The 26,434-nt window shown below is 49.3% G+C and overlaps 2 protein-coding genes across 4 annotated transcripts in view; both read right to left on the reverse strand.

The window, feature by feature from the left end:
- LOC132831362 (uncharacterized) overlaps window positions 1–16,901 on the reverse strand; it is a 30,655-nt gene extending 13,754 nt beyond the window's left edge. Inside the window, exons 1-2 of one of the 2 annotated variants that reach the window (XM_060849462.1) lie at window positions 16,823–16,901; window positions 2,759–2,839 (exon numbers count right to left, since the gene is read on the reverse strand). In XM_060849462.1, coding sequence (XP_060705445.1) covers window positions 2,759–2,839; window positions 16,823–16,874 — 133 coding nt within the window. In that variant the 5' untranslated portion in view covers window positions 16,875–16,901. Of the gene's footprint in view, window positions 1–2,509; window positions 2,840–16,822 lie in introns of both variants that reach the window. The other variant, XM_060849461.1, reaches the window with a different exon arrangement.
- Window positions 16,902–24,403: 7,502 nt separating this feature from the next.
- Window positions 24,404–26,434, reverse strand: part of tcf20 (transcription factor 20) — a 69,600-nt gene continuing 67,569 nt past the window's right edge. For both annotated transcript variants that reach the window (XM_060849398.1, XM_060849397.1), the window contains exons 6-7: window positions 25,351–25,438; window positions 24,404–25,142 (exon numbers count right to left, since the gene is read on the reverse strand). In XM_060849398.1, coding sequence (XP_060705381.1) covers window positions 25,391–25,438 — 48 coding nt within the window. In that variant the 3' untranslated portion in view covers window positions 24,404–25,142; window positions 25,351–25,390. The remainder of the gene's footprint in view (window positions 25,143–25,350; window positions 25,439–26,434) is intronic.

A 26,434-nucleotide genomic window follows, 5' to 3' on the forward strand; every position in this document is an offset into this window, starting at 1 on the left:
TCCTGATGGGGGAACTCACTACAGGAGATTATACAAGGCTGGAAACCGAGGGAAAGGAGATGGACTGCAGCAGTTAGAATCAATCTTCTTTGAAGAGGTGGATTTTTTTTTGATGAAGAGCTACCAAGAAGATTGGTGAGGACAGAGCAATAGACTTTGTTTATGTGGATGTCAGCAAAACCTTCAACAAGGTTCTGCATGGTAGACTAATTAATAAATTTAGGTCACATGGGATTTGGGGGGTAGCTTGAGACATAGAGTCATAGAGATGTACAGCACAGAAACAGACCCTTCGGTCCAACTTGTCCATGCCGACCAGATATCCCAACCCAATCCAGTCCCATTTGCTGGCACTTGCCAACTGGACACAAAATTGGCTTCAATGAAGGAAAGACCGAGAGTAATGGTGGAGGGTTGTTTTTCAGATTGGAGGCCTGTGACAGCGGTGTTCCACAGGGATCGGTTCTGGGTCCTCTTTTGTTTGTCATTTATTTGAAGTATTTGGATGAGAATATAGAAGGTTTGGTTAGTCAGTTTGCAGATGACACCAAAATTGGTGGCCATGATTTGGAGATGCCGGTGTTGGACTGGGGCGGACAAAGTTAAAAATCACACAACACCAGGTTGGAGTCCAACAGGTTTAATTGGAAGCACTAGCTTTCGGAGCGACGCTCCTTTATCAAGTCAACCACCTGATGAAGGGGCAGCGCTACGAAAGCTAGTGCTTCCAAATAAACCTATTGGACTATAACCTGGTGTTGTGTGATATTTAGCCAAAATTGGTGATATTGTGGATAGCGAAGAGGGCTATCTAAAGAGATCTTGGTCAATTGGGTCAATGGGCTGAGGAGGGGCAGATGGCATTTAATTTGGATCAATGTGAGGTATTACATTTTAGTAAAACAGATAGGGGCAGGACTTACACAACTATTAGCTCGGCTTTAGATAGGGGTTCAGGTACCTAATTCTTTGAAGTGTGTGTGATATATAGACAGGAGGAGGGTTAAAAAGGTTAATGGCACGCTGGCCTTCATAGCTCATTCCTTTTGAGTGTAGGGAGCTGAGACGTTGTGTTAAGGCCTCTTCTGTTCAGTTCCGGTTGCCCAGTAATGGGAAGGGTATTATTGAGCTGGAAAGGGTTCAGAGAGATTTACCAGGCTGTTGGCAGGAATGGAAGGTTTGACTCATATAGAGAAACTGGAATAGGCTGGGACTTTTCTCATTGAATGTTGGCGGGTGACCTTACAGAGATTTATAAAATGACGAGGGGTTTTTATAATGGGAGGTGTCCCTTCCATCGGATGGGGGATTTCAAGACCTGGGGGGGACACATTTTTAAGGTGAGAGGAGAGAGATTTAGAAAGGACACAGGGAGGGCAAATGTTTTACACAGAGTGTGATTCATGTGTGGAATGAACTTCCTGAGAAGTGGTAGATGCAGTTACAGCATTTAAAAGATACTTGGATAAGGACACGAGTGGGAAAGGTTTGGAGGGATGTGGGCCAGGAGCAGGCAGGTGGGACTAGCTTAATTGGGGATTATGTTCGGCATGGAGTGGTTGGGCCGAAGGGTCTGTTTCTGTGCTGCATGACTCTCTGACCATTTGTGGGGTAAAACAGTGAAAGATAACAGAGAGGGGTAACAGTGAAGGGTGGAACAGTGAGAGGTTACTATGCTCGGTGTAACAGGAGGACGTATAAGAGGGAGGAGGAACGGTGGCACGGTGGTTAGCACTGCTGCCTCACAACGCCAGAGACCCGGGTTCAATTCCCGACTCAGGCGACTGACTGTGTGGAGTTTGCACGTTCTCCCCGTGTCTGCGTGGGTTTCCTCCGGGTGCTCCGGTTTCCTCCCACACTCCAAAGATGTGCGGGTCAGGTGTTAGGTAAGGGGTAAATATAGGGGCATGGGTGGGTTGCGCTTCGGCGGGTCGGTGTGGACTTGTTGGGCCGAAGGGCCTGTTTCCACACTGTAAGTAATCTAATCTAATCTAAAAATGGTCAGGGGTATCAGAGAGGGGTGACAGTGAGAGCTAAAACTGTGATGCCTGTAACAGTAGTGGCACGGTGGCTCAGTGGTTAGCACTGCTGCCTCACAGCGCCAAGAACCCAGGTTCGATTCCAGTCTCAGGCGACCGTCTGTGTGGAGTTTGCACATTCTCCCCGTGTCTATGTGGGTTTCCTCCCACAGTCCAGAGGCGTGCAGGTCAGGGTGGATTGGCCGTGCTAAATTGTCCCATAGTGCACAGGGATGTGCAGGTTAGGTGCATTGGTCATGGAGAATGCTGGGTTATGGGGATGGGTGGGATCGGACGGTTGGTGTGCCCTTGAGGGGCTGAATGGCCTGATCCCATACTGTGGGGATTCAATGATTCCCTTATGGGGAGTAGGTTGGGTCTGTGCTTCATTGGAGTTAGAGGAGGGGGGAAGTGACCAGAGCCACACAACCTTCTTCGAGGGATGTTACTGTGGGGGGTATAAGAACAGCGTCCCTCCCTCTGCTCCTTACGTTTGACTTGGAGCAGTGTCCCTGATGTTGTTGTAGTGGAGTCTGTGCAGTAATAGACACCGCTGTGCTCCGTGTGATTCACTGTCAGCTCCCAGTCCACCCTGATGCGGGGTTCAACTGCCTGGCCTGAGGCACAGTAGACTAGATGTTCCTGACGGTCCTTGTAGAGTCGCACTGTGAAATGGACAGGAAGTGGCGGTGAGGAAGTCTGGTTTGCCGGCTGGTGTTTGAGTTGGCACTGGTACTCACACGTAATCTTCACTCTCTCGTTTAGCACAGCTACTATCATTAATTCTTCCTGCTTGATCTGACATCTCAGGTCCCCCTGACCTTGAAAGGAGAAAGGTAAAAAAAAACAAATGACTGCAGGTGCTGGAAACCCAGATTCTAGATCAGAGCGGTGCTGGAAAAGCGCGGCACGTCAGGCAGCGTCTGAGGAGCAGGAAAATCGACGTTTCGGGCACATGCCCAACATCAGGAAATACAGGCAGAGAGCCTGAAGGGTGGAGAGATAAAGGAGAAAGCAAAGGCTTGTGGTTAGACCCCCCCCCCACCGCGTCCTCCTGTACGAGAGCGTTGGGCATGGCTCCGGCCCACCCTGAGGGGATGACGTCTGGAGGTCATGGGCTCACTCTGTCTCGCCAGCTCGAACCCCTCTCTGCCAGGGGTCATGGGGTGTCCATCGCCCCCACCCCCCCTGACCGGGATGGGTCCACTTCCCACAGTGGGGCAGGGGGGAGGGGGGGGCAGTTTGCCGAAATGCTTCTCAAAGGCTTCTTTCCTGAGGGGGGGATAGGCACCGTCCGGGTTCCACCCACTGTTTCTGCTCATTGCTGTATTTTTGGGAAAGGGATAACATTTGAGAAAATACATCAAACGCTTGCAGGTTAATTCATCTTTAAAAAAATTCACTTGTGCGATGTGGGTGTCACTGGCTGGGCCCAGCTTTTATTGCCCGTCCCTAGTTGCCCCCTTGAGATGGTGGGGGCGGGTGAGCTGCCTTCCTGAACCCGCTGCAGTCCATGTGCTGTGGGTAGACCCACAATGCCCTTGGGCCCAGTGACAGTGAAGGAACAGGGATATATTTCCCAAGTCAGGGTGGTGAGGGGTTTGATGGGGAACCCGCAGGGGTGGGGGGTGGGGGTGGTGTTCCCATGGATCTGCTGCCCTCGTCCTTCCAGATGGAAGTGGTCGCGGGTTGGGAAGGTGCTGTCTGAGGGTCTGTGGTGAATTTCTGCAGTACATCTTGTAGACGGTACACACTGCTGCTACTGAGCGTCGGTGGGGGGAGGGAGGGGATGTGGTGCCAATCAAGTGGGGGCTGCTTTCTCCTGGATGGTGTTGGAGCTGCCCCGCCCCCCCCCCATCTAGGGGTAAGTGGGGAGTATTCCATCACCCTCCTGACTTGTGTCCTGGAGATGGTGGAGAGACTTTGGGGGTGTCAGGAGGGGAGTTACTCCCTGCAGTATTCCTGACTCTCTGGCCTGTTTATGCAGTGAGTCCAGTTAAGTTTCAGGAGAAAGTGAGGACCACAGATGCTGGACAGTCAGCGCGTCGCTGGAATAAGCACAGCAGGTCAGGCAGCATCTGGGGAGCATGAACCCTTCATCAGGAATGGGGAGGGGAAGGGGGCCGAGGGAGTTTTATTAAAGCAATAAAACACATTTACGCGACGATGCTGTGAGGTGATTGCTCTCGGTATGAACAACCCTTGGCACACCATCACGGCATTGTATACACCCAGCACATGGATGAACTTAAAGGTGACCTCTCTTAAAAGGGCAGTTGCAAAGCCAGCTGTATCCGTAGGGCTTGACGCTGCCCTGCTGTTCAGTCACTCGCTGTGCAGGAAGCGTGTGGAAACACTGAAGAGGAGATGCATCAGTGCAGTCAATGGTGAGGCTGTGGGTTAGGGGGACTGATGGTGAGGTGGGACACGCAGTGGCAGCTGTCTGTCTCAGGACAGAAGGAGAGGGTACATCGCCCATGTGACAGCTCACTGTCCCGGCTGGTTAATGGAAGCCCCATGATATTTTCCAGAACTCAGAAATCCCACTCCGTAGCCGACAAACAGCTGAGTGACCAGACCCAGCAAGATTTCAGTCTGGGGTCAGTAATATTTACCTTTCTGTCACCCCCCCCCGCCGGGTGTGTAAGAGTGAGGGGTTGGCACCAACATTCGAGATCTGGAAGACTGACACGTGATGCTCAGTGCCGACTCCGTCCCCCAGCTTCCAACGCCATCCTGGGTCTTTTCTGAGGCGCAGTCGGTCTGTTCACAAGACGAAAGTGAGGACTGCGGATGCTGGAGATTAGAGTCAAGGTCGGAGTGGTGCTGGAAAAGCGCAGCAGGTCAGGCAGCATCCGAGGAGCAAGAAAAGGCGCCTCTGGCAGTGGAGAGATCTCACTCCTGATGAAGGGCCTTTTGCCCGAAACATCGATTTTCCTGCTCCTCGGATGCTGCCTGACCTGCTGTGCTTTTCCAGCACCACTCGGACCTTGACTCAGTCTGTCCATGCTCGAGTTGAGGGTAATTAGGGATTGGCCAATAAACATTGGCCAGTGATGCCTGTGAGCTCATGGCGGGATATAGAAGACACTGGTCCCCAGATGAGGTTCCAGTCTCATATAGACACCATCTCTAAGACCCTCCTACTTCCACCATCACCTGACATCACTCCTGCTCGGCTGATTGGCTGCTCAAATCATCATTCCGGGCTATGCCAGACATCAAAATTCCAATGCCCTCCTGACTGATCTCCCACAGTTTACCTTCCTGTGTATTTGAAACTGGCATAGAATCATGGAGTCAGACAGCACAGAAACAGACCCTTCGGTCCAACCAGCCCATGCTGACCCATTATCCCAAGCTAAACTAGTCCCACCTGCCTGCCCCTGGCCCATAACTCTCCAACCCTTCCTATACATGGACTTATCAAAATGTTGCAACTGTACCTACATCCACTACCTCTCAGGAAGTGCATTCCACACACAAACAATTCTAACCATTGCCTCTCCCCTTTGTTTTAACTCTCCCTCCTCCCACCTTTAAAACGTGCCCTCTGAGAGTCATCGAGATGTACAGCAGGGAAACAGACCCTTCGGTCCAACCCGTCCATGCCGACCAGATATCCCAACCCAATCTAGTCCCACCTGCCAGCACCCGGCCCATATCCCTCCAAACCCTTCCTATTCATATACCCAACCAAATGCCTCTTAAATGTTGGAATTGTACCAGCCTCCACCACTTCCTCTGGCAGCTCATTCCATACGCGTACCACCCTCTGTGTGAAAAAGTTGCCCCTTAGATCTCTTTTATATCTTGTCCCTCTCACTCTAAACCTATGCCCTCTAGTTCTGGACTCCCCGACCCCAGGGAAAAGACTTTGCCTATTTACCCTATCCATGCCCCTCATGATTTTGTAAACCTCTATAAGGTCACCCCTCAGCCTCCCACGCTCCAGGGAAAACAGTCCCAGCCTATTCAGCCTCTCCCTGTAGCTCAGATCCTCCAACCCTGGCAACATCCTTGTAAATCTTTTCTGAACCCTTTCAAGTTTCACAACATCTTTCCGATAGAAAGGAGACCAGAATTGCATGCAATATTCCAACAGTGGCCTAACAAATGTCCTGTACAGCCACAACATGACCTCCCAACTCCTGTACTCAATATTGTGGTTCTGTTCGCCGAGCTGGGAATTTGTGTTGCAGACGTTTCGTCCCCTGTCTAGGTGACATCCTCAGTGCTTGGCAGCCTCCTGTGAAGCGCTTCTGAGATGTTTCCTCCGGCATTTGTAGTGGTTTGAGTCTGCAACACAAATTCCCAGCTCGGCGAACAGAACCACAACAATGAGCACCCGAGATACAAATCTTCTCACAAACTTTGAACTCTTGTACTCAATACTCTGACCAATAAAGGAAAGCATACCAAACGCTGCCTTCACTATCCTATCTACCTGCGACTCCACTTTCAAGGAGCTATGAACCTGCACTCCAAGGTCTCTTTGTTCAGCAACACTCCCCAGGACCTTACCATTAAGTGTATAAGTCCTGCTAAGATTTGCTTTCCCAAAATGCAGCACCTCGCATTTATCTGAATTAAACTCCATCTGCCACTTCTCAGCCCATTGGCCCATCTGGTCCAGATCCTGTTGTAATCTGAGGTAACCCTCTTCGCTGTCCACTACACCTCCAATTTTGGTGTCATCTGCAAACTTACTAACTGTACCTCTTATGCTCGCATCCAAATCATTTATATAAATGATGAAAGTAGAGGGCCCAGCACCGATCCTTGTGGCACTCCACTGGTCACAGGCCTCCAGTCTAAAAAACAACCCTCCATCACCACCCTCTGTCTTCTACCTTTGAGCCTGTTCTGTATCCAAATGGCTAGTTCTCTCTGTATTCCATGAGATCTAACCTTGCTAACCAGTCTCCCATGGGGAACCTTGTCGAATGCCTTACTGAAGTCCATATAGATCACATCTACTGCTCTGCCCTCATCAATCCTCTTTATTACTTCTTCAAAAAACTCAATCAAGTTTGTGTGACATGATTTCCCGAGCACAAAGCTATGTTGACTATCCCTAATCAGTCCTTGCCTTTCCAAATACATGTACATCCTGTCCCTCAGGATTCCCTCCAACAACTTGCCCACCACCGAGGTGAGGCTCACTGGTCTATAGTTCACTGACTTGTCTTTACCACCCTTCTTAAACAGTGGCACCAGGCTTGGAACCTCCAGTCTTCCAGCACCTCACCTGTGACTATCGATGATACAAATATCTCAGCAAGAGGTCCAGCAATCACTTCTCTAGCTTCCTACAGAGTTCTGGGGTACACCTGATCAGGTCCTGGGGATTTATCCACTTTAATGCATTTCAAGATATCCAGCACTTCCTCCTCTGTAATATGGACATTTTTCAAGATTTCACCGTCTATTTCCCTACATTCGATATTTTGAAATCTGCGATCCTGGGGAAAGGACAATCACCATTGACACTATCTGTGCCCCTCATGATTTTATAAACTTCTATAAGGTCAACCTCCTGTGCTCCAGTGAAAAAAGCCCCGGCCTCTCCAGCCTTTCTTTGTAACAAATTGGAACAATAGAAGCAGCCTGAATGGGTGGAGTCAAGCTCCTACAAAACCAGGACTTTTTGTTTCAGTTTATCAGTAGCAGCTGCTACACGGGTCTAGAAGGTGGAAGATCTTATTCCTTGCTCTGTCACAGCTAAAAGCTGGGGGTTTGTCTTCCTGCTAATGGAATTGGATGTGAGACAAATCTATTTTATTGAATTTGCATTTGTCAAGGGTGTATTTATGGGATGTTACTATCGCCTTAACAAGATTATTTTGTTGTTTGTTTTCAAGGGAGGTTGTAAAGGCAGAGGTGCTGAAATGTCAGGTCCGAGAGCCTAGTTTAACAATGGCAGGGGAGTGGTCCGTTCTCCCAGTTCAGGTGTTCTTTTTAGTTTCTTTAAGCTGTAGCAGTGAGATGCTGCTGCAGTGCAGAACGATTCCAAGCTTCAGCAGATGATTCCTGACTGGCTTTCTGTCAGAAATCTCTTTGGATGTTGTTCCCTCCTGCCTTTTAGAATGTGTGTTTGAATTTACCTTCTGGCAAGGAGTGTGGTAATGGGATCTTGCAGGAATTGGAACAGCTCCTTAGCTAAGTTGCTACATTGAGTCGGTTGGGTTTTCAAATAGGTGTTATTGTAAAGTCTGTTTCCTTTTGCTCGTGATTAAATAAATTCTGTTTTGCCTAAAGCCGAGAGGTTTGACCATCTGCATTGCTCCTGGATTATCCACATCACATCTACATTAGGATCCGGGCTACCTTCTGAAAATGTTTTGAGGGGGTTCTGACCTGGTTGATATTGGAGCTGAAAATGTGTTGCTGGAAAAGTGCAGCAGGTCAGGCAGCATCCAAGGAGCAGGAGATTCAACGTTTCTTCAGGAATGAGGCAAGTGTGCCAAGCAGGCTAAGATAAAAGGTAGGGAGGAGGGACTTGGGGGAGGGGCGATGGAGATGCGATAGGTGGAAGGAGGTCAAGGTGAGGGTGATAGGCCGGAGTGGGGTGGGGACGGAGAGGTCAGGAAGAAGATTGCAGGTTAGGAAGGCGGTGCTGAGTTCGAGGGAATCGACTGAGACAAGGTGGGGGGAGGGGAAATGAGGAAACTGGAGAAATCTGAGTTCATCCCTTGTGGTTGGAGGGTTGCTAGGCGGAAGATGAGGCGCTCTTCCTCCAACCGTCGTGTTGTTATGGTCTGGTGATGGAGGAGTCCAAGGACCTGCATGTCCTTGGTGGAGCGGGAGGGGGAGTTAATGTGTTGAGCCACGGGGTGGTTGGGTTGGCTGGTCCGGGTGTCCCAGGGGTGTTCTCTGAAATGTTCCGCAAGTAGGCGGCCCGTCTCCCCAATATAGAGGAGGCCACATCGGGTGCAGCGGATGCAATAGATGATGTGTATGGAGGTGCAGGTGAATTTGTGGCGGATATGGAAGGATCCCTTGGGGCCTTGGAGGGAAGTGAGGGAGGAGGTGTGGGCGCAAGGTTTGCATTTCTTGCGGTTGTAGGGAAAGGTGCCGGGAGTGGAGGTTGAGTTGGTGGGGGGTGTGGACCTGACGAGGGAGTCACGGAGGGAGTGGTCTTTGCGGAACGCTGATAGGGGAGGGGAGGGAAATATATCCCTGGTGGTGGGGTCTGTTTGGAGGTGGCGGAAATGACGGCGGATGATACGCTGTATATGGAGGTTGGTGGGGTGGTAGGTGAGAACCAGTGGGGTTCTGTCTTGGTGGCGGTTGAAGGGGCAGGGCTCAAGGGCGGAGGAGCGGGAAGTGGAGGAGATGCGGTGGAGGGCATCGTCTGGGGGAATCTGCGGTCCTTGAAGAAGGAGGCCATCTGGGCTGTACGGTATTGGACCTGGTCCTCCTGGGAGCAGATGCGGCAGAGACAAAGGAATTGGGAATATGGGATGGCGTTTTTACAGGGGGCAGGGTGGGAGGAGGTGTAGTTCAGGTAGCTGTGGGAGTCAGTCGGTTTATAGTAGATGTCTGTGTTGATTTGGTCGCCCAAAATAGAAATGGAAAGGTCTAGGAAGGGGAGGGAGGAGTCTGAGACAGTCCGGGTGAATTTGAGGTCGGGGTGGAAGGTGTTAGTAAAGTTGATGAACTGTTCAACCTCCTCGTGGGAGCACGAGGCAGCGCCAATACGGTCATCGATGTAGCGGAGGAAAAGGTGGGGGGTGGTGCCAGCCTAGTTGCGGAAGATGGACTGTTCCACATATCCTACGAAGAGGCAGGCATAGCTGGGGCCCATGCGGGTGCCCATGGCAACTCCTTTAGTTTGGAGGAAGTGGGAGGATTGGAAAGAGAAGTTGTTCAGGGTGAGGACCAGTTCAGTCAGTCGAAGGAGGGTGTCAGTGGAAGGGTACTGGTTGGTGCGGCGGGAAAGGAAGAAGCGGAGGGCTTTGAGTCCTTCGTGATGGGGGATGGAGGTGTACAGGGACTGGATGTCCATGGTGAAGATAAGGCGTTGGGGACCGGGGAAGCGAAAATCACGGAGGAGGTGGAGGGCGTTGGTGGTACGTAGGTGGGGAGTTCTTGGACCCGAATGTAGGTGGGGAGTTCTTGGACAGACTGGGGGCTCGTCCAGGATTTACTTCATAGTTCCAATTTGGGGTTAGGGTTGTTGGAGTGGTAGGCGTTGGTGTCTTTTGTTCCAGGTTTTGAATTTGGGTGGTTTAAACAGTGTTTGGTGCAGTAGATGGCTGTTTCAATCACAAAGAGTTTTCTGGGGGAGGAAGAAGTGACTCTGGGGGCTTTACAAAAGGTGACCAGGGGAAAGCCACTGGAATCGGCAGACACGCTGGAGTTGGGAATGCCTAAGTCAGTGAGAAAAGGAGCGAGAATAACAGCCACAACTCGACATTTAAATTTGCTGGAAATGCGGTCGGAATCTTTGGGAATAGCTAAACTCAATGGAACATGAAGCAGCTTGGGTTAGAAGCAGGAAGGGAAGAACTGAAACTGTTTGAGTTACAATTAACAGCAGAGGAAAGAGAAAAGGAATGAAATGCCCTGGCAGAACGAAAAGGAAAAGAAAGGAAGAGAGGGAGGAAAAGGAGAGAGAGAGGGAGGAAAGGGAAAGAAAGGAAAGGGAGAAAGAGAGAGAGTTTGAACTTCATAAATTGGCATTTAGACCAGAAAGTCACCTTAAAAGGCTGGAGATGAAGGTAGACGGTGGGCTTAGTGAGTGAGAGAGTAAGGAGGAGCAAACCCACGGCAGCCAAAGGCCTGGAGGGAATTTCTTTAAATAAATCCAAGCTTTGCCTCAATTTGAGGAGACGGATTCAGGAACCTTTTACATCTCATTTGCGAAGGTGGCTAAACGAATGCGGTGGCCTGTGACCATGTGGGTTTGGTTGGTCGGTGGACCTAGTGAGGTATTTGGATCACTATCGGAGGAGGTATCTGGGGAGTACGAGGGGTGGAGAAAGCCATCTCAAGCGTCTCTGAGCTTGTACCAGAAGGAGGGGCACTACTCAAACACACAGCGAGTTTGAAAGGACCGAACAAAGGAACATTGATTGGTGGGTAAGGGCATTAAAAATAGAACAAATTTATGACGTTCTTAGAGAAACAATTATTTTGGAGAAGTCCAAAACCTCACTTCCTGAGGGAGTGAGAACTCATGTGGAAGAGCCAAGAGTTAAAACCGCAAGATTAGCAGCTGAGGTGGCTGATGGTTTTGAGTTGGCCCAATTATCAAAGTTTGGCTTCCAACATCAATTTCAATTCGTGAGGGATAGAAACCGGGGGAAATAAATCCTCACACAGTAAGGGAAGGGTAGAACTCAGTGAAGATAAAGACAAGGAAACCCATGAAAACTCCAGTGTTTTCACTGCAATAAAGTAGGCCCCGTGAAATCACAGTGTTGGTGGGTTAGGGAGAGCACTGGGAAGCCAGATACTGGAAAACGGGATATGCCAGGGAATTTTGTTGGAGTTGTAACAGAAAGCACAGTAAAGGCTAGAAAGCTGCACCAGAATGTACCACCTGGTCAGAGGTTAGTGAGGGAGGAAGTGCCTGGTCTTCTTAAACCATTTATTTGTGAAGGTGAAGTTTACTCACGTAGGCCGGAGCAGCAGGTCAAGAGGAGACAGTATTAAGAGATATGGGATCATGATCCTAGATTAGAGTGGTACTGGAAAAGCACAGCAGGTCAGGCAGCATCCGAGGAGCAGGAAATCAATCAGATTAAATTACCTACAGTGTGGAAACAGGCCCTTCGGCCCAACAAGTCCACACCGACCCGCCGAAGCGCAACCCACCCATACCCCTACACCTAACACTATGGGCAATCCAGCGTGGCCAATTCACCTGACCTGCACATCTTTGGACTGTGGGAGGAAACCGGAGCACCCGGAGGAAACCCACGCAGACACGGGGAGAACGTGCAAACTCCATACAATCAGTCGCCTGAGGCGGGAATTGAACCCGGGTGAGGCAGCAGTGCTAACCACTGTGCCACTTTTGGGCAAAAGCGCTTCATCAGGAATAGAGGCAGGAAGCTGTGCTTTTCCAGCACCACTCTAATCTAGACTCTGGTTTCCAGCATCTGCAGTCCTTGGTTTTACCTAGGTACGGGATCATGTCAATCTTTGATGTTGAGAGATGAGGAGATTGGTAACGCAGAAAGACTACTGCCAGAAAACGTTGCTAGTATGTGGAATTCACGCTGAGGCAAGAAGTGTTCAATTATTTGGAGTGAGGTTAAAGTGGAGATGTTATGATAGCAGTATTGGAAGGACTCTTGGTTCCAGGAATACAACTTGTCCTCTCTAACGATATAACTGGATCACAGGTAGGTTACTGCCTACTGTGTTGAAAAGCCAGTAGAAAATTAGGCAACTGAGGTATTACAGGAAACATATCCTGGAATATTTGTGGTAATGAGGTCACAAAGTCACTAGTTGAAACAGGAGGAAAAATCAAAGAATACAGAATAAGGAGAAAGTGAGAATTCAGAAACCATGTATTTGGACTATGTGTCAAATTTTAGGAAACAGTTAAATAGAGCAGGGGAGTTGGCTAGACAGCATTTAAAAATATCACAGTATATGACGAAACAGGAAGCAGACAAGAAATCAGAAATTCACGATTTTGCTAATGGAGATAAAGTGTTAGTTCCAGTAAAGGTGAGGCTTTAAAAGCAAGGTTTAGTGGGCCGTATCAAATCAAAAGGAAATTGAGGGAGGTGAACCACTTGATAGGGACTCCAGACAGGAAGAAATCTCACAGAGTGTATCATGGGAATATGCTCAGAAGGTACTTTGAGAGGGAAGGAAAGCAAAGGAGACTGTGCTATTGGTTACAACACAGAGGAAAGAACCAAATTCAGAGGATTCTGAATTGGACATTTCTCAAGTTAAATTGGACAATGAGGAAGTTCTCAAAAATAAGCCTAAATTATTGAGTTAACTTTCACAGAAAAATCGAAATGACCTAAAAGAGTTAGTGCGATCACATGGGAAAATAAATGGGACTCAGCTGGGCAGTACTAATCTAATTATGCATGACATAGATATAGGAAATGCTGTTTCAATTAAGCAACATCCTTATAGACTTAACCTTCTAAAGTTGGCCCAGGTCCAGAAGGTGATACAGGCTTCAAGACGACATAATCGAAGTGAGTTACAGTGACTAACGCCAGATGGTACCCAACGGTTATGTGTGGACTACCGCAAAGTCAATGCAGTTACAAAGTCTAATCAATTTCTGATTTCACGTTTGGAAGGACAGTATTGAAAAGGTGGGACAAGCAACTTATATTTCTAACTTGGATTCACTCTGAGGAAACTGGCAGGTACTTATTTTCTGAAAGAGTGAAGGCAATTTTACCTTCCATAACACCGAGTGGACCGTATCAGTTTCAAGTCATGCCCTTTGGTATGAAAAATGTGCCAGCCACATTTCAAAGCCTAACCAATAAGATCATTGCTGGTTTACCCAATTGCGTGGTACACATCAACGACCCGGTGATTTTTAATCACACGTAGAAAGATCATTTGCAACATTTATCAGACTTGTTTGATCAACTTTGGAAGCCAAGCTTGGTGATAAACCTGAAAATGTGTTGCTGGAAAAGCGCAGCAGGTCAGGCAGCATCCAAGGAGCCGGAGAAGAGGGAGGAAGAGAGCTTCTTCAAGGAAGGCATCCTTGTAAGAGGATTCGCAGTAGATTAAAATCTTCTAGGATGGGCATTACCTATTGCATTTCCAACGCCCCTCCCCCAAGTCCCTCCTCCCTACCTTTTATCTTAGTCTGCTGCACACTTTCCTCATTCCTGAAGAAGGGCTTATGCCCGAAACGTCGAATCTCCTGCTCCTTGGATGCTGCCTGACCTGCTGTGCTTTTCCAGCAACACATTTTCAGCTAAGTGTGAATTTGGCAAAGGCCGAGTCACCTTCCTGTCAGACATGGACAGATGGCCCCACGGAATGTGAAAACCAAGGTTATTGGAGAGTTTCCCACACCATTGGCAAAGAGACCAGGACCACGGTTCCTGGGATTGAGTATGCTTTATCGGAAATTCGTGCCGAACTTTAGCAGCTTCACTCCCTGAATTACTGAAGAAAGGCAGGAAATGTCAGTGGATGGCAGACTGTCAGAAAGTATTTGACAGCCTGAAAGCTGGGTAACCACCACCCCAGTATTAGCCACACCTAATTACGCTTTTGAATGTGTTTAAACTGTAGCTTCAACTGTAGGGGCGGCACAGTGGCTCAGAGGTTAGCACGGCTGCCTCACAGCGCCAGGGTCCTGGGTTCAATTCCAGCCTCGGGCGACTGTCTGTGTGGAGTTTGCACGTTCTCGCCGTGTCTGTGTGGGTTTCCTCCCACAATCCAAAAGGTGTGCAGGCCAGGTGAAGTGGCCATGCTCAATTGCCCTGTAGTGTAGGGTGCATTAGTCAGAGGGAAGTGGACCTCGGTGGGGCTGAATGGCCTGCTTTCACACCGCAGAGAATCTAATCAAGTTCCATTTTTGCTTAAAGCCGAGTGTTTTGACCAGCTACATCACACCTGGAACATCCGCAACACACCTACCTTTAAAATAAGAAAAAAACTCAGGTCGAGGCTACCTTCTTCAAATATTTTGAGGGGGTCTGGCCTGGTCCATACCAGGAACAGTTAATTAATCTACCATTCTGTTAAGTTTTCCAGTAGAATTAAGTTATTCTGATTTCTTGTGTCTTCTGTTGAACATTAACTCCAGAGCATGAATACAGTGTGTTGTTGCTGCATTTTGAGCAGTTTGACCAATCCAGTTACATCCAGAACACAACTGTTCACCTTTACCTTTAATCATCAGGAAACAACGGGGTCTCAGCCACCTTCTGAATATCCTTTGAGGGGGTTTGGTCTGGCCCATAACAGAGTGCTTGTGGTGCAGTGGTCGTGTCACTGCCTGGAGGCCTGGGTTCAAATCCAACTTGGCCCCAGACCTTTCTTTAAAATAAAGAGCTGACCTCTGACCTCCCTGAGGAGCCCGTGCCTCACAGTGACCAGGCAGCTGTGTTGTACACTGTCCACATTGACGCCTCCCTCCATCACCCGGACACACCTTGGCATCCTGTTTTACCTCCAGACCCTGAGTGGGGGTGACCTCTCTCTCTGTGACCTCTCTCTCTGTGACCTCTCTCCCTGTGGCCTCTCTCCCTGTGGCCTCTCTCTCTGTGACCTCCCTCTGTGGCCTCTCTCTGTGAACTCTCTCTCTGTGTCCTCTCTGTGAACTCTCTCTCTGTGTCCTCTCTCTCTGTGACCTCTCTCCCTGTGGCCTCTCTCTCTGTGGCCTCTCTCTCTGTGACCTCTCTCTCTGTGTCCTCTCTCTCTGTGGCCTCTCTCTCTGTGTCCTCTCTCTCTGTGACCTCTCTCTCTGTGACCTTTCTCCCTGTGGCCTCTCTCTCTCTGTCCTCTCTCTCTGTGACGTCTATCTATGACCTCTCTCCCTGTGGCCTCTATCTATGACCTCTCTCCCTGTGGCCTCTCTCCCTGTGGCCTCTCTCTCTGTGACCTCCCTCTGTGGCCTCTCTCTGTGAACTCTCTCTCTGTGTCCTCTCTGTGAACTCTCTCTCTGTGTCCTCTCTCTCTGTGACCTCTCTCCCTGTGGCCTCTCTCTCTGTGGCCTCTCTCTCTGTGTCCTCTCTCTCTGTGACCTCTCTCTCTGTGGCCTCTCTCTCTGTGTCCTCTCTCTCTGTGACCTCTCTCTCTGTGACCTCTCTCCCTGTGGCCTCTCTCTCTGTGACCTCTCTCTCTGTGCGATCTCTCTCTCTGTGCGACCTCTCTCTCTGTGGGTATCCTACCGCTTTCTTTCAGGGGAGTCAGGCAGGAAGGTGTAAGATTCCCACCTTGCTGCCTCTCTCCCTCAATCGATGTCTGTGACAGGGGGGTGCTATGGAAAGGAAGCACATGATGTCCCCTGGAAACCATGGAGCAGTTAGGGATGGGTAGGCAGCCGGCAGAATTTAAACTCAGTGAATAAATCAGGAATTCAAAGCTACTCTCTGTGATGGTGACCATGGCAACCATCATCATCGATTGCTCCAGAAACCGATTTATCGTACCCCTACAGGGTGGGAACTGGCCATTCAGCCCAGCAAATCCACACTGGCCCTCCGAAGAGGATCCCACCCAGGCTCCTCATCCCCCTCACCCTGTATTTCCCATGTCTAACTCACCCAGCCTACACACCCCTGGACACTTCAGCATGGCCAGTCTGCCTGTGGGAGGAAACCAGAGCAAACCCACACAGACACGGGGAGAATGTGCAAACTCCACACAGACAGTCGCCCGAGGCTGGAATCGAACCCATGACCCTGGTGCTGTGAGGCAGCCGTGCTAACCACTGAGCCACCCTGACCGATGCCCTTTAGGGAAGGAAATCTGCGGTCCCTATCTGATCTGGCCGACATGTGACTCCAGCCCCACAGCAAAGTGGCTAACTCTTAATCGGCCTCTGAAATGGCCCAGAAAGCAAGTCAGTTCAAGGGTTATCAGGGACGGGCAGGAAATGCTGACCCTCTCAGCGAATGCCCACATCCCATGGATGAGTCAATAAACGAAGACTAGGAGCCGCAGCCTGCGGGCTGAGGTGCCACCCTCCTGGCTGAGGTTCGGGCCTAGGCTGTCCGGCTCTTCACAGCTGCCTCAGGCTGCCACCCCTCAGCTCCCAGCCTGGGGGAGAGAGAGTTCGGTTAGCGTTCCCTCACACCCCCCATCGCCACACCGCGCCATCAAAGGTGAGAGCCTACCTTGCTGTGTGTACAGTAACAGACAGACCAGGATCCTCACAGAGAGCGGCATTCTGCCTCACCCCTCTTTGTTTGCCAAGAAATGGAAAGAGGAACTCTCTTGCTGCATCAGCTTCCTTTTGATAGATAATGGTTGTGTAATGTTCCCTTCTGATGGCCAGTCATGTGATCGTGACCTCCAACCCCAGAATGAGAAACTATATCGATCTGAGAGATCTCAGTTTCCCCCGAGTGCTGGGGAACGAGCCTGCAGTATTTGTTTGTAACTCTTTATGTTGCTGAGACTATGTCAGACATGGTGGTGTCCTCTTCAATTTATTTTTGATTTGCGATTGTCACGGCCTGTGGGGTACGCTCACGGTTCTGAAAGAGTTCATTAGTGGACTGGAGTCACACAGCACAGAAAGAGGCCCTTCGGCCCACTGTGGCTCTGCTGACTAACAAACACTGACTGGATTCAGAGGTTGCTGGGAAAATTCAGCAGGTCTGGCAGCATCTGTGCAGAGAGAGCGCAAGAATTAACATCATGGGAGCCTCCTTCAGAGTCTTCTGTCATTCTGGAGTAAGAGTTTTCCCAGCAACTTCTGTTTTTGTTTCTGATTTCCAGCATCTGCAGGTGTTTTGTTCAGTCCCAGACGACCCTAACCCCACTTACTTGCACTTGGTCTATAGCTGACTAGGCCCTGGCATTTTAAGGAGCTAGAAGCTTTTAAATCTTGTGAGATCACCCTTCTCCATCACTGTCTCAGTGCCTTCCATATTTCCATCGCCCTCTGGGTGAAAAAAATACTATTTCTCAGATCTCCTCTAAATCACTTACTCCTCATCATAAACTTCTGCTCTCCAATCTTAGACACGGTTGCCATGGGAACAGATCCTCACAATCCACTCCATCTATTTTGTGTAGATATAATTTTGTATATGACTCAATCAAATTCCCCCTCTGCTCCAAGGGAAAAAAATGCCCAGTCTATCCAATCTCTCCACTTCTTACCCCAGGCAACGTCGTAGTGAATCTCCCCTGTTCGCTCTTCAGTTCATTTTTTCCTGATAGTCTGGTGACCAAAACTGTCCACAGTATTCCATCTGTGGCTTAACCAATGTTTATAAAGTTGTAACAAGACTTCTCTGCTCCTATATTCTACATCCTGGCTAATGAAGGCAAATATCCCATATGCCTTCTTCATCCCTCTATCGACCTGAACTGACACCTTCGGGAATCTATGGACTTGCACACCAAGGTCCCTTTGTTCCTCAGGACACCCCGAACCAGAGGACATAGCTTACAAATACGGGGTTAGGACAGAGATGAGGAGAAACTTCTTCACCCAGAGAGTGGTGGCTGTGTGGAATGCTCTGCTCCACAGGGCAGTGGAGGCCCAGTCTCTGGATTCGTTTAAGAAAGAGTTGGATAGAGCTCTCAAGGATAGTGGAATCAAGGGTTATGGGGATAAGGCAGGAACAGGATACTGATTAAGGATGATCAGCCATGATCATATTGAATGGTGGTGCAGGCTTGAAGGGCAGAATGGCCTATTCCTGCACCTATTGTCTGTTGACCTACCATTCATTGTGCATGTCCTTCTCTTAATACCTCCCAAAATGCATCACTTCATACTTACGTTCCGTCTGCCATTGCTCTGCCCAATTTACCAGCTAATTGATATCAGACTGCAGCCTGAGACCATGCTCCTCACTATCTACAACACCTCCATTTTCATGCCATCTGCAAACTCACTAATTATAACTTCTACATTTACATCCAAATTATCAATGTACATAACAAGCAGCGAGGATCCCAGCACCGATCCCTGTGGTACACCGCTGGTCACAGGCTTCCAATCACAAACACATCTCTCCACCATCACCCTCAGCCTCCTAGTTGCAGCCAGTTTTGGATCCAGTTTGCCAACTTGACCTGGATCCCATGGGCTCTTCCCTTTTGGAACAGCCTTCCACGTGGGGCCTTGTCAAAGGCTTTACCAAAGTCCGTGTGACCTACATCAACTGCAGCAGCCTCAACAATATATTTAGTCAGCTTTTCAAATAACTCAATTAAATTACTCAGACAGGACTTTCCTCTAACAAATCCACGCTGACTATCTGTCCCAGATCAATTCCTGTCTTTCCAAGTGTTGAGTAATCCTGTCCCTCAGAATTTTTTCCAATAATTTCTCCATCACTGACATCAGACGAACTGCTCTGTAATTACCCGGCCTATCCTTGCTGTCCTTCTTGAACACAGGAACCACATTCACTATCCCCCAGTCATCTGGCACTTAGACCGATGACCAGTGAGATATTAAATGTTGGCTCGGTGGTTAGCACTGATGCCGCCCAGCGCCAGGGACCCAGGTTCGATTCCAGCCTCGGGCGACTGTCTGTGTGGAGTTTGCACATTCTCCCCGTGTCTGCGTGGGTTTCCTCCGGGTGCTCCGGTTTCCTCCCACAGTCCAAAAGATGTGCAGGTCAGGGTGAATTGGCCAGGCTAAATTGCCCATAGTGTTAGGTGCATCAGTCAGAGGGAAATGGGTCTGGGTGGGTTACTCTTCGGAGGGTCGGTGTGGACTGGTTGGGCCGAAAGGCCTGTTTCCACACTGTAGGGAATCTAAATGTCTCCTCCATCGCCTCCCGATGCAGCCTGGGATATTTCCCATCAGGCCCTGGGAATTTAAACACCTTTATGTCCAATGAAACATTGAATACTGCCTCCTTATTAATCTCAGCATACTGGCTCAGTGCCAATGTTTGTCCACTTTGTGGAAACGTCAGAAATATTAATTTAAGACCTCACCCCCTGTCCACTGGCTCCCTGTACAGGTTGCCCCCCTTTGGTCTAGAATAGGTCCCACTCCTTTCCTGATAATCCTCTTACTCTTAACTTAGAAAAAAACCTTGTGGGGGGGGGGGATTTCTCAATCCCACCTTCCAAAATTATTTTGTGGCCCCTTTTCGCCCTCCTAATTTCTTTCCTCAGTAAACTCCTATACTCTCTATTTCTTGAAGGGCTTCTCTCTTTTTAGTGGACTGTACCTGACATATTCCTCTATCTTATTCTTTATCAAACTCCCCGTATCCCTTGATATTCACGGTTCGTTGAGCTTGCTCCCCGAGTCCTTCACTCAGGCAGGAATACACAGGGCCTGAGCTCGTGTTATACTACTTATAAAAGACTCTCACTTTCAAAATTTGGGACAGCGCGGTGGCTCAGTGGTTAGTGCTGCTGCCTCACAGCACCAGGGACCTGGGTTCGATTCCAGCTTCAGACTGACTGTGTGGAGTTTGCACATTCTCTGTGTGGGTTTCCTGTGGGTGCTCTGGTTTCCTCCCACAGTCCAAAAATGTACAGGTTAGGTGAATTGGCTGTGCTAAATTGCTCATAGTGTTTGGTGCATTAGTCAGGGGTAAATGTTGGGTGGGTTACTTTTTGGAGGGTCGGTGTGGACTTATTGGGCTGAATGGCCTGTTTCCACACTGTAGGGAATTTAATTCAAAATGCAGCTTTACCTGCACGTAGTTGCTCCCAGTCTATGTTAGCCAGATCCTGTCTAATGTGGAGGGTTTGAGCTACAGGGAAAGGCTGAACAGGCTGGGGCTGCTTTCCCTGAAGTGTCAGAGGCTAAGGGGTGACCTTATAGAGGTTTACAAAATTATGAGGGGCATGGATAGGGTAAATAGACAAAGACTTTTCCCTGGGGTCAGGGAGTCCAGAACGAGAGGGCATAGGTTTATGGTGAGAGGGGAAAGATATAAAACAGACCTAAGGGGCAACTTTTTCACGCAGAGGGTGGTATGTGTATGGAATGAGCTGCCAAAGGATGTGGTGGAGGCTGCAACATTTAAGAGGCATCTGGATGGGTATATGAATGGGAAGGATTTGGAGGGATATGGGCCGGGTGCTGGCAGGTGGGACTAGATTGGGTTGGGATATCTGGTTGGCATGGACGGGTTGGACCGAAGGGTCTGTTTCTGTGCTGTACATCTCTATGACTCGATAATGAAATAGGCCTTTCCCCAACTGAATTTCTGCACTATCCTTATCCTATCCCTTCAACCACTTGACCGGAATCATTCCCTACGGTTAAGTCTAGCTGTGCCCCATCTCTAGTTGGGTTATCTATACGTTGGCACCAAAAGCTCTCCTGATGTACTTATAAAAATCCACCCCTTTCTCATGAAGGTGATCTTAGTTAATGTTAAGAATCACGCAACACCGGATTATAGTCCCACAGGGTTTATTTAGAAACACTAGCTTTTGGAATCACCTGATGAAGGAGCAGCGCCCCTAAAGCTAGTGCTTCCAGATAAACCCTGTTGGATTATAACCTGGTGTTATGTGATTTTTAACTTTGTACACCCCAGTTAATGAAATTCGGTATGAGTGTCCCCCTATTCCTGTCACACCTCTCTGTGATTCGTCTCTGTATCTGCTCCTCTGTCATCCCTCTGGGAGGCCTGTACACCATCCCAGAAAATCCCCCTTGTGTTTCTAAACTCCACCCAGATGGTCTTATTTGAAAAGCTTTACATGATTTAATCCATGACGTTGTGGACTGTTCACCCTCCCCCTTCAGCAACCACTCGGAGACATCCCTGACCCTGGCACCAGGAAGGCAACATCCCATTTCAGAGTTTTGTTCGCTGCCACAGTATTGCAGTGATAGTTTTTCTTTAACATAAAGCCCCCACTCTCTGACACCCCTCCCCTGCCATGCCGGAAACTTCTATTACACTGGAATGTGGAGCATCAAGTCCTTCCCTCCCTTCCAACAGTCATACTATCCCTCCCGTGTGGGAGCAGGCCCTTCGGCCCAACAAGTCCACGCCGATCTTCCGCACAGTATCCCATCCAGACCCATTCCCCATCCTTATTGCTCACCATTTACCCCTGACCAATGGACCTAACCTGCCCATCCCTGAACACTGTGGGCAAGTTAGCACGGCCAATTCACCTGACCCACACATCTTTGGATTGCGGGAGGAGACAGGAGCACCCGGAGGGGACCCACGCAAACACGGGGAGAATGTACAAACTCCACACAGACAGTCACCTGAGGCTGGAATTGAACCCAGATCTCTGGCGCTGTGAGGCAGCAGTGCTAACCACCGAGCCGCCCACAAATGACATTGAGCAGACAGGCTCTTTGCATTAAAATAAATACAATTGAGTCTTCCAGTCCTCCTTTTGCTTCAGCCTGTCTCTGCCTCCTCTGCCTGCTGCACCCTCTGAGTATTCCTTCTATATCTGATTGGACCTTTGCCTGAGTTTATATCTACTCTGTGCCCCATCCCCTTGTCAAAACAGTTTAAAACCTCCCAATAGCAGTAGCAAACCTCCCAGTAAGGATACAGGACCCACTCGAGTTCAGGTACAATCTGTCCAGCTTGGGGGTCCCATTTACTCGAAAAGCTGTCTCAATGATTCAAAAATCTAAAGCCCTCTCTCCAACACAATCTCTTTAGCCACACGTTCATACGGTGGCACGGTGGCTCAGTGGTTAGCACTGCTGCCTCACAGCACTAGGGTCCCAGGTTCAATTCCAGCCTCAGGCAACTGACTGTATGGAGTTTGCACATTCTCCCCGTGTCTGCGTGGGTTTCCTCCGGGTGCTCCGGTTTCCTCCCACAATCCAAAGTTGTGCAGGTTAAGTGAATTGGTCATGCTAAATTGCCTGTAGTGTTCAGGGATGTAGGTTAGATGCATTAGTCAGGAGTAAATGTAGAGTAATAGGGGAATAGGTCGAAGGATGAAGAGAAACAGGGAAGTGTTCAGTGGTGGGAGTGAACAGACTGAGATAGAATGTAGAGTCATTGGTTGCATCTTAGTGCCAACGTAATTATATATGTGTTGCAGTGTACTAACAGAGAAAGACTAAGGGGTTTAAAATGAAGTCATCTTTGTACATTGAAGGTTAATTCTTTTTAGGGGGGAGGTGTGACAATGTTGTCACTTTAAAAAAGATCATTATGTCTTTGCGTTTTTTTGCAGAGGTCATAAAGGCAGAGGGGCCGAAGTGTCTGGTTTAACACTGGAAGGGGAGTGGCCAGTTCTCCCAGTCCAGGTTCTCTCTGGTTTGTTTTAGCTGTAGCAGTCACAGGATGTGAGAGTCCAGGGGAATTGCAAGCTTCAGGAAAGAACTCCTCTGACCTTCTTCTGAAACGTCTCTCTGAATGTTGTTCCGTCCTGCCTGTCGGAATCTGGGTTTGAATTTACCCTTTTTGTGCCAAGGGGTGTGTTTAAGGGATGTTACTGAATTGGAACAGTTAATTAGTAATAGTTACTGTATCGGGTTAAGTTACTTTAAATTCCATTTTCTTTTGTTCATGTTTCAACTATCGTGTTTAAATAAATTCTGTTTTGCTTAAAGCCGAGCGGTTTGACCAGCTGCATCGCTCCTGGAACATCCACTTCACATCTACCTTTAAAATAACACAAGTTAGGATCTCGGCCACCTTCTTAAAGTACTTTGAGGAGGTCTAGCCTGGTCCATAACAATAGTACACACTGCTGCTGCTGAGAGTCAGTGGCGGAGGAAGTGGGTGGTTGTGAATGTGGCGCCAATCAAATCGCTCGCTTTATCCTGGATGGTGTCGAGCTTCTTGAGTGTTTTTGGAGCTGCCCCCATCCAGAGCAAGCGGGGAGTAATCCATCACACTCCTGACTTGTGCCTTGTAGATGGGGTGTCAGGAGATGAGGCAGTATCCCTAGCCTCTGGCCTGCTCTTGTAGCCACTAGGTTTATGTGGTGAGTCCAGTTGACTTTCTGGTCAATGGTAACCCCCAGGATATTGACAGTGGGGGATTCAGTGATGGTCACATTATTGAATGTCATGGAGAGGTGGTTAGATTGTTCCTCATTGGAGATGCTCACTGCCTGATAGTTGTATAATGCTGATGTTACTTCTGACCTGTCAGCCCAAGTTTGGATATTGTCTAGATCCTGTCCTATTGGAATATGGACTGCTGCAGTATTTGAGGAGTCACCCCTGGAGTTGTTCAGGGAGAGGTGGGCGTCGCAGGGAGTGGAGTGCATCATTTCCCCCTCCAACTCTATTTTGATTTAGTCCCTGCCCTCCCCTTCACTGTTTGATCACACAGCATTGCCCTTTGATGTGAAGGGCACTGCTCGTCACTGGCCACTCGGGTGTTTCCTTTCTTCCCGGTGGTGGGAATTGAATGAAGATTTTGTTTTGAGGAGTCACGGATGGTGCTGAACATTTTGCAGACATCAGCGTACAGCCCCCACCCCTGACCTTATGATAAGACCATAAACAGAGGAGCAGAATTAGGCCATTTGGTCCATCAGGTCTATTCTAAAGGGTTGTCCCTTCACTCTGGGTCTGTGCCCTCATCTCTTCTACCAGTGGAAACATCCTCTGCACATCCACGTTATCCAGGTCTCTCTGTATTATCCAAGTTTAAATCATATTCCTCTCCCTGTTCCTGCCCAAACTACATCAAATACAGACCCAGACTTTGTTCCCTCAGCAACAAATCCAAAGGTCATTCAAAACATGAATGAAAGCAACTGCAGCCTCTGTTATTGTTGTAAACAATTTAATAACTATATATAATATTATATATATATCGAATAAAACACCCAAAGTAACACTGAACATACCCGGGCTACACTCTCACATCAGAATGTCCCACTTGTGTTGAGATCAGGCTGTGGTCAGCCAATGAAAGCAGGGGACAGAGAAACAGGAAAAAAAAAGTATTTGAAAATCAAAACTCACCGATATATTTAAAAATAAAATATATAATCTAGGAAATCCACTCTCTCCAACCAAACTCATTTACAGTGGGAGAGGGCAGTTACGGGAGTGGGAAATCGTTCCGGGCTGAATGGGCTTGGGGAGAATGGACAGTTCCTGAGCCCCGGCATTCCCCAGTGTCCGGGCTGCTGGATGGGCGCATGGTGGGGGTTGTGGGGGGCTCTCCTCGCCCCCCTCAAGGCCCCGAAATCTGGGGAGAAGACGGGTTCTCTGTGTTTGAGTGAGGGTCCCTGGGGTTTGAGTCGGGGGGGGGGGGGGAGATGGGTCTCTCTGTGTTTGAGTGAAGGGTTTGGGTGAGGGGTTTGGGCATAAGGTCCCCTGTGCAGTTCTGGGTTCGGGGGGGGGTGGGGGGCTACATTTTGGGGATGTCTGACCCTGGGAGAGGGGAGTGGGAGTAACGTTTGCTCCGAGTCAGTTGCTGAGGTCTCCGTGAGGTGGAGGTGAACAGTGAGGGTGACGGGGCTTGGTGGATTTGCTTGTACAGGAACTGGGTCCGGTCGCGTGTAATCGTTGCCCATTCACCGTCTCCATCGACAGGGGATCTGTAGGGGAATGTGCAGGGGGAGAAAGGCTGTTAGTGTCGGGTCTGGACATGTGTCCCATCATGCTTTGCATCATCCATCCCCAGCAGCAGAGCCCATCCCCCAGCGCAGTGCCCCCATCCCACCTGGGTACTGTACCCAAACCCAGACCCCCCCCACCCACACTGACAGCCCCTCCCCTGCATGCTGGAGGTCCCATGGTGCTGACCTGTTTGCCCTTTATCCAAGCGGAATGGTGTAGTATGTGCTCAGCCTCGCTCCGACTGCTCTGTGACGCTGCTCTTGGTGACTCTGTGCTGAAGGCAGAGAAAACAGAACGTCATTCACTCCCGGCTCGCTGGGAGGGGGCCAGCGAAACCCAGCGACACACGCACCGGTTACAACCCCCAGGAAATATCTATCGCTCCTTTCCTGCAACATGGAAACGGCACACCAGCGGCCTTTACAAAAGTGACGGCATCTTCTTGAACAGTGCCCCGTGGCTCTCGATGGGCAGTTCAGTCAGCCGCAGCAGAGCGGGTCGGGAGTCACATGTAGGCCAGACCACGTAATGATGGCAGATTTCCTTCTCTCTGCGTGCCTGTTCACACGTATGTGTACGTGTGTGAGGCAGAGACAGAGCGTTTGTATGCATGCAAGAGAGACGGTGCGTGTATTTGCAATGTCTGGGTGTGTGTGAGACAGTGTCCGTGTCTGAGAGTGCACGCATGTGCAAATGACATTGAGCAAATGTCTCTGTCTCTGTGTTTCAGTGTGTCAGCATTCATGTCTGTGTGCGTGCGGATCTGAGTGGGTGTGCGCGCGGTGATCTGAATGTGTGTGTGCACTGATCTGAGTGCACGCTGATCTGTGTGTGTGCGCTGATCTGTGTGTGTGTGCTGATCTGTGTGCGCGCTGATCTGTGTGTGTGCGCTGATCTGTGTGTGTGTGCTGATCTGTGTGCGCGCTGATCTGTGTGTGTGTGCTGATCTGTGTGTGTGTGCTGATCTGTGTGTGTGTGCTGATCTGTGTGTGTGCGCTGATCTGTGTGTGTGCTGATCTGTGTGTGTGTGCTGATCTGTGTGTGTGTGCTGATCTGTGTGTGTGCTGATCTGTGTGTATGCACTGAACTGTGTGTGCGCGCTGATCTGTGTGTGTGTGCTGATCTGTGTGTGTGTGCTGATCTGTGTGTGCGCGCTGATCTGTGTGTGCGCGCTGAACTGTGTGTGTGCGCTGATCTGTGTGTGCGCGCTGATCTGTGTGTGCGCGCTGATCTGTGTGTGCGTGCTGATCTGTGTGTGCGTGCTGATCTG

The sequence above is a fragment of the Hemiscyllium ocellatum genome, chromosome 33, assembly GCF_020745735.1.
Source record: "Hemiscyllium ocellatum isolate sHemOce1 chromosome 33, sHemOce1.pat.X.cur, whole genome shotgun sequence".
In the NCBI taxonomy this organism is placed as follows: domain Eukaryota; kingdom Metazoa; phylum Chordata; class Chondrichthyes; order Orectolobiformes; family Hemiscylliidae; genus Hemiscyllium; species Hemiscyllium ocellatum.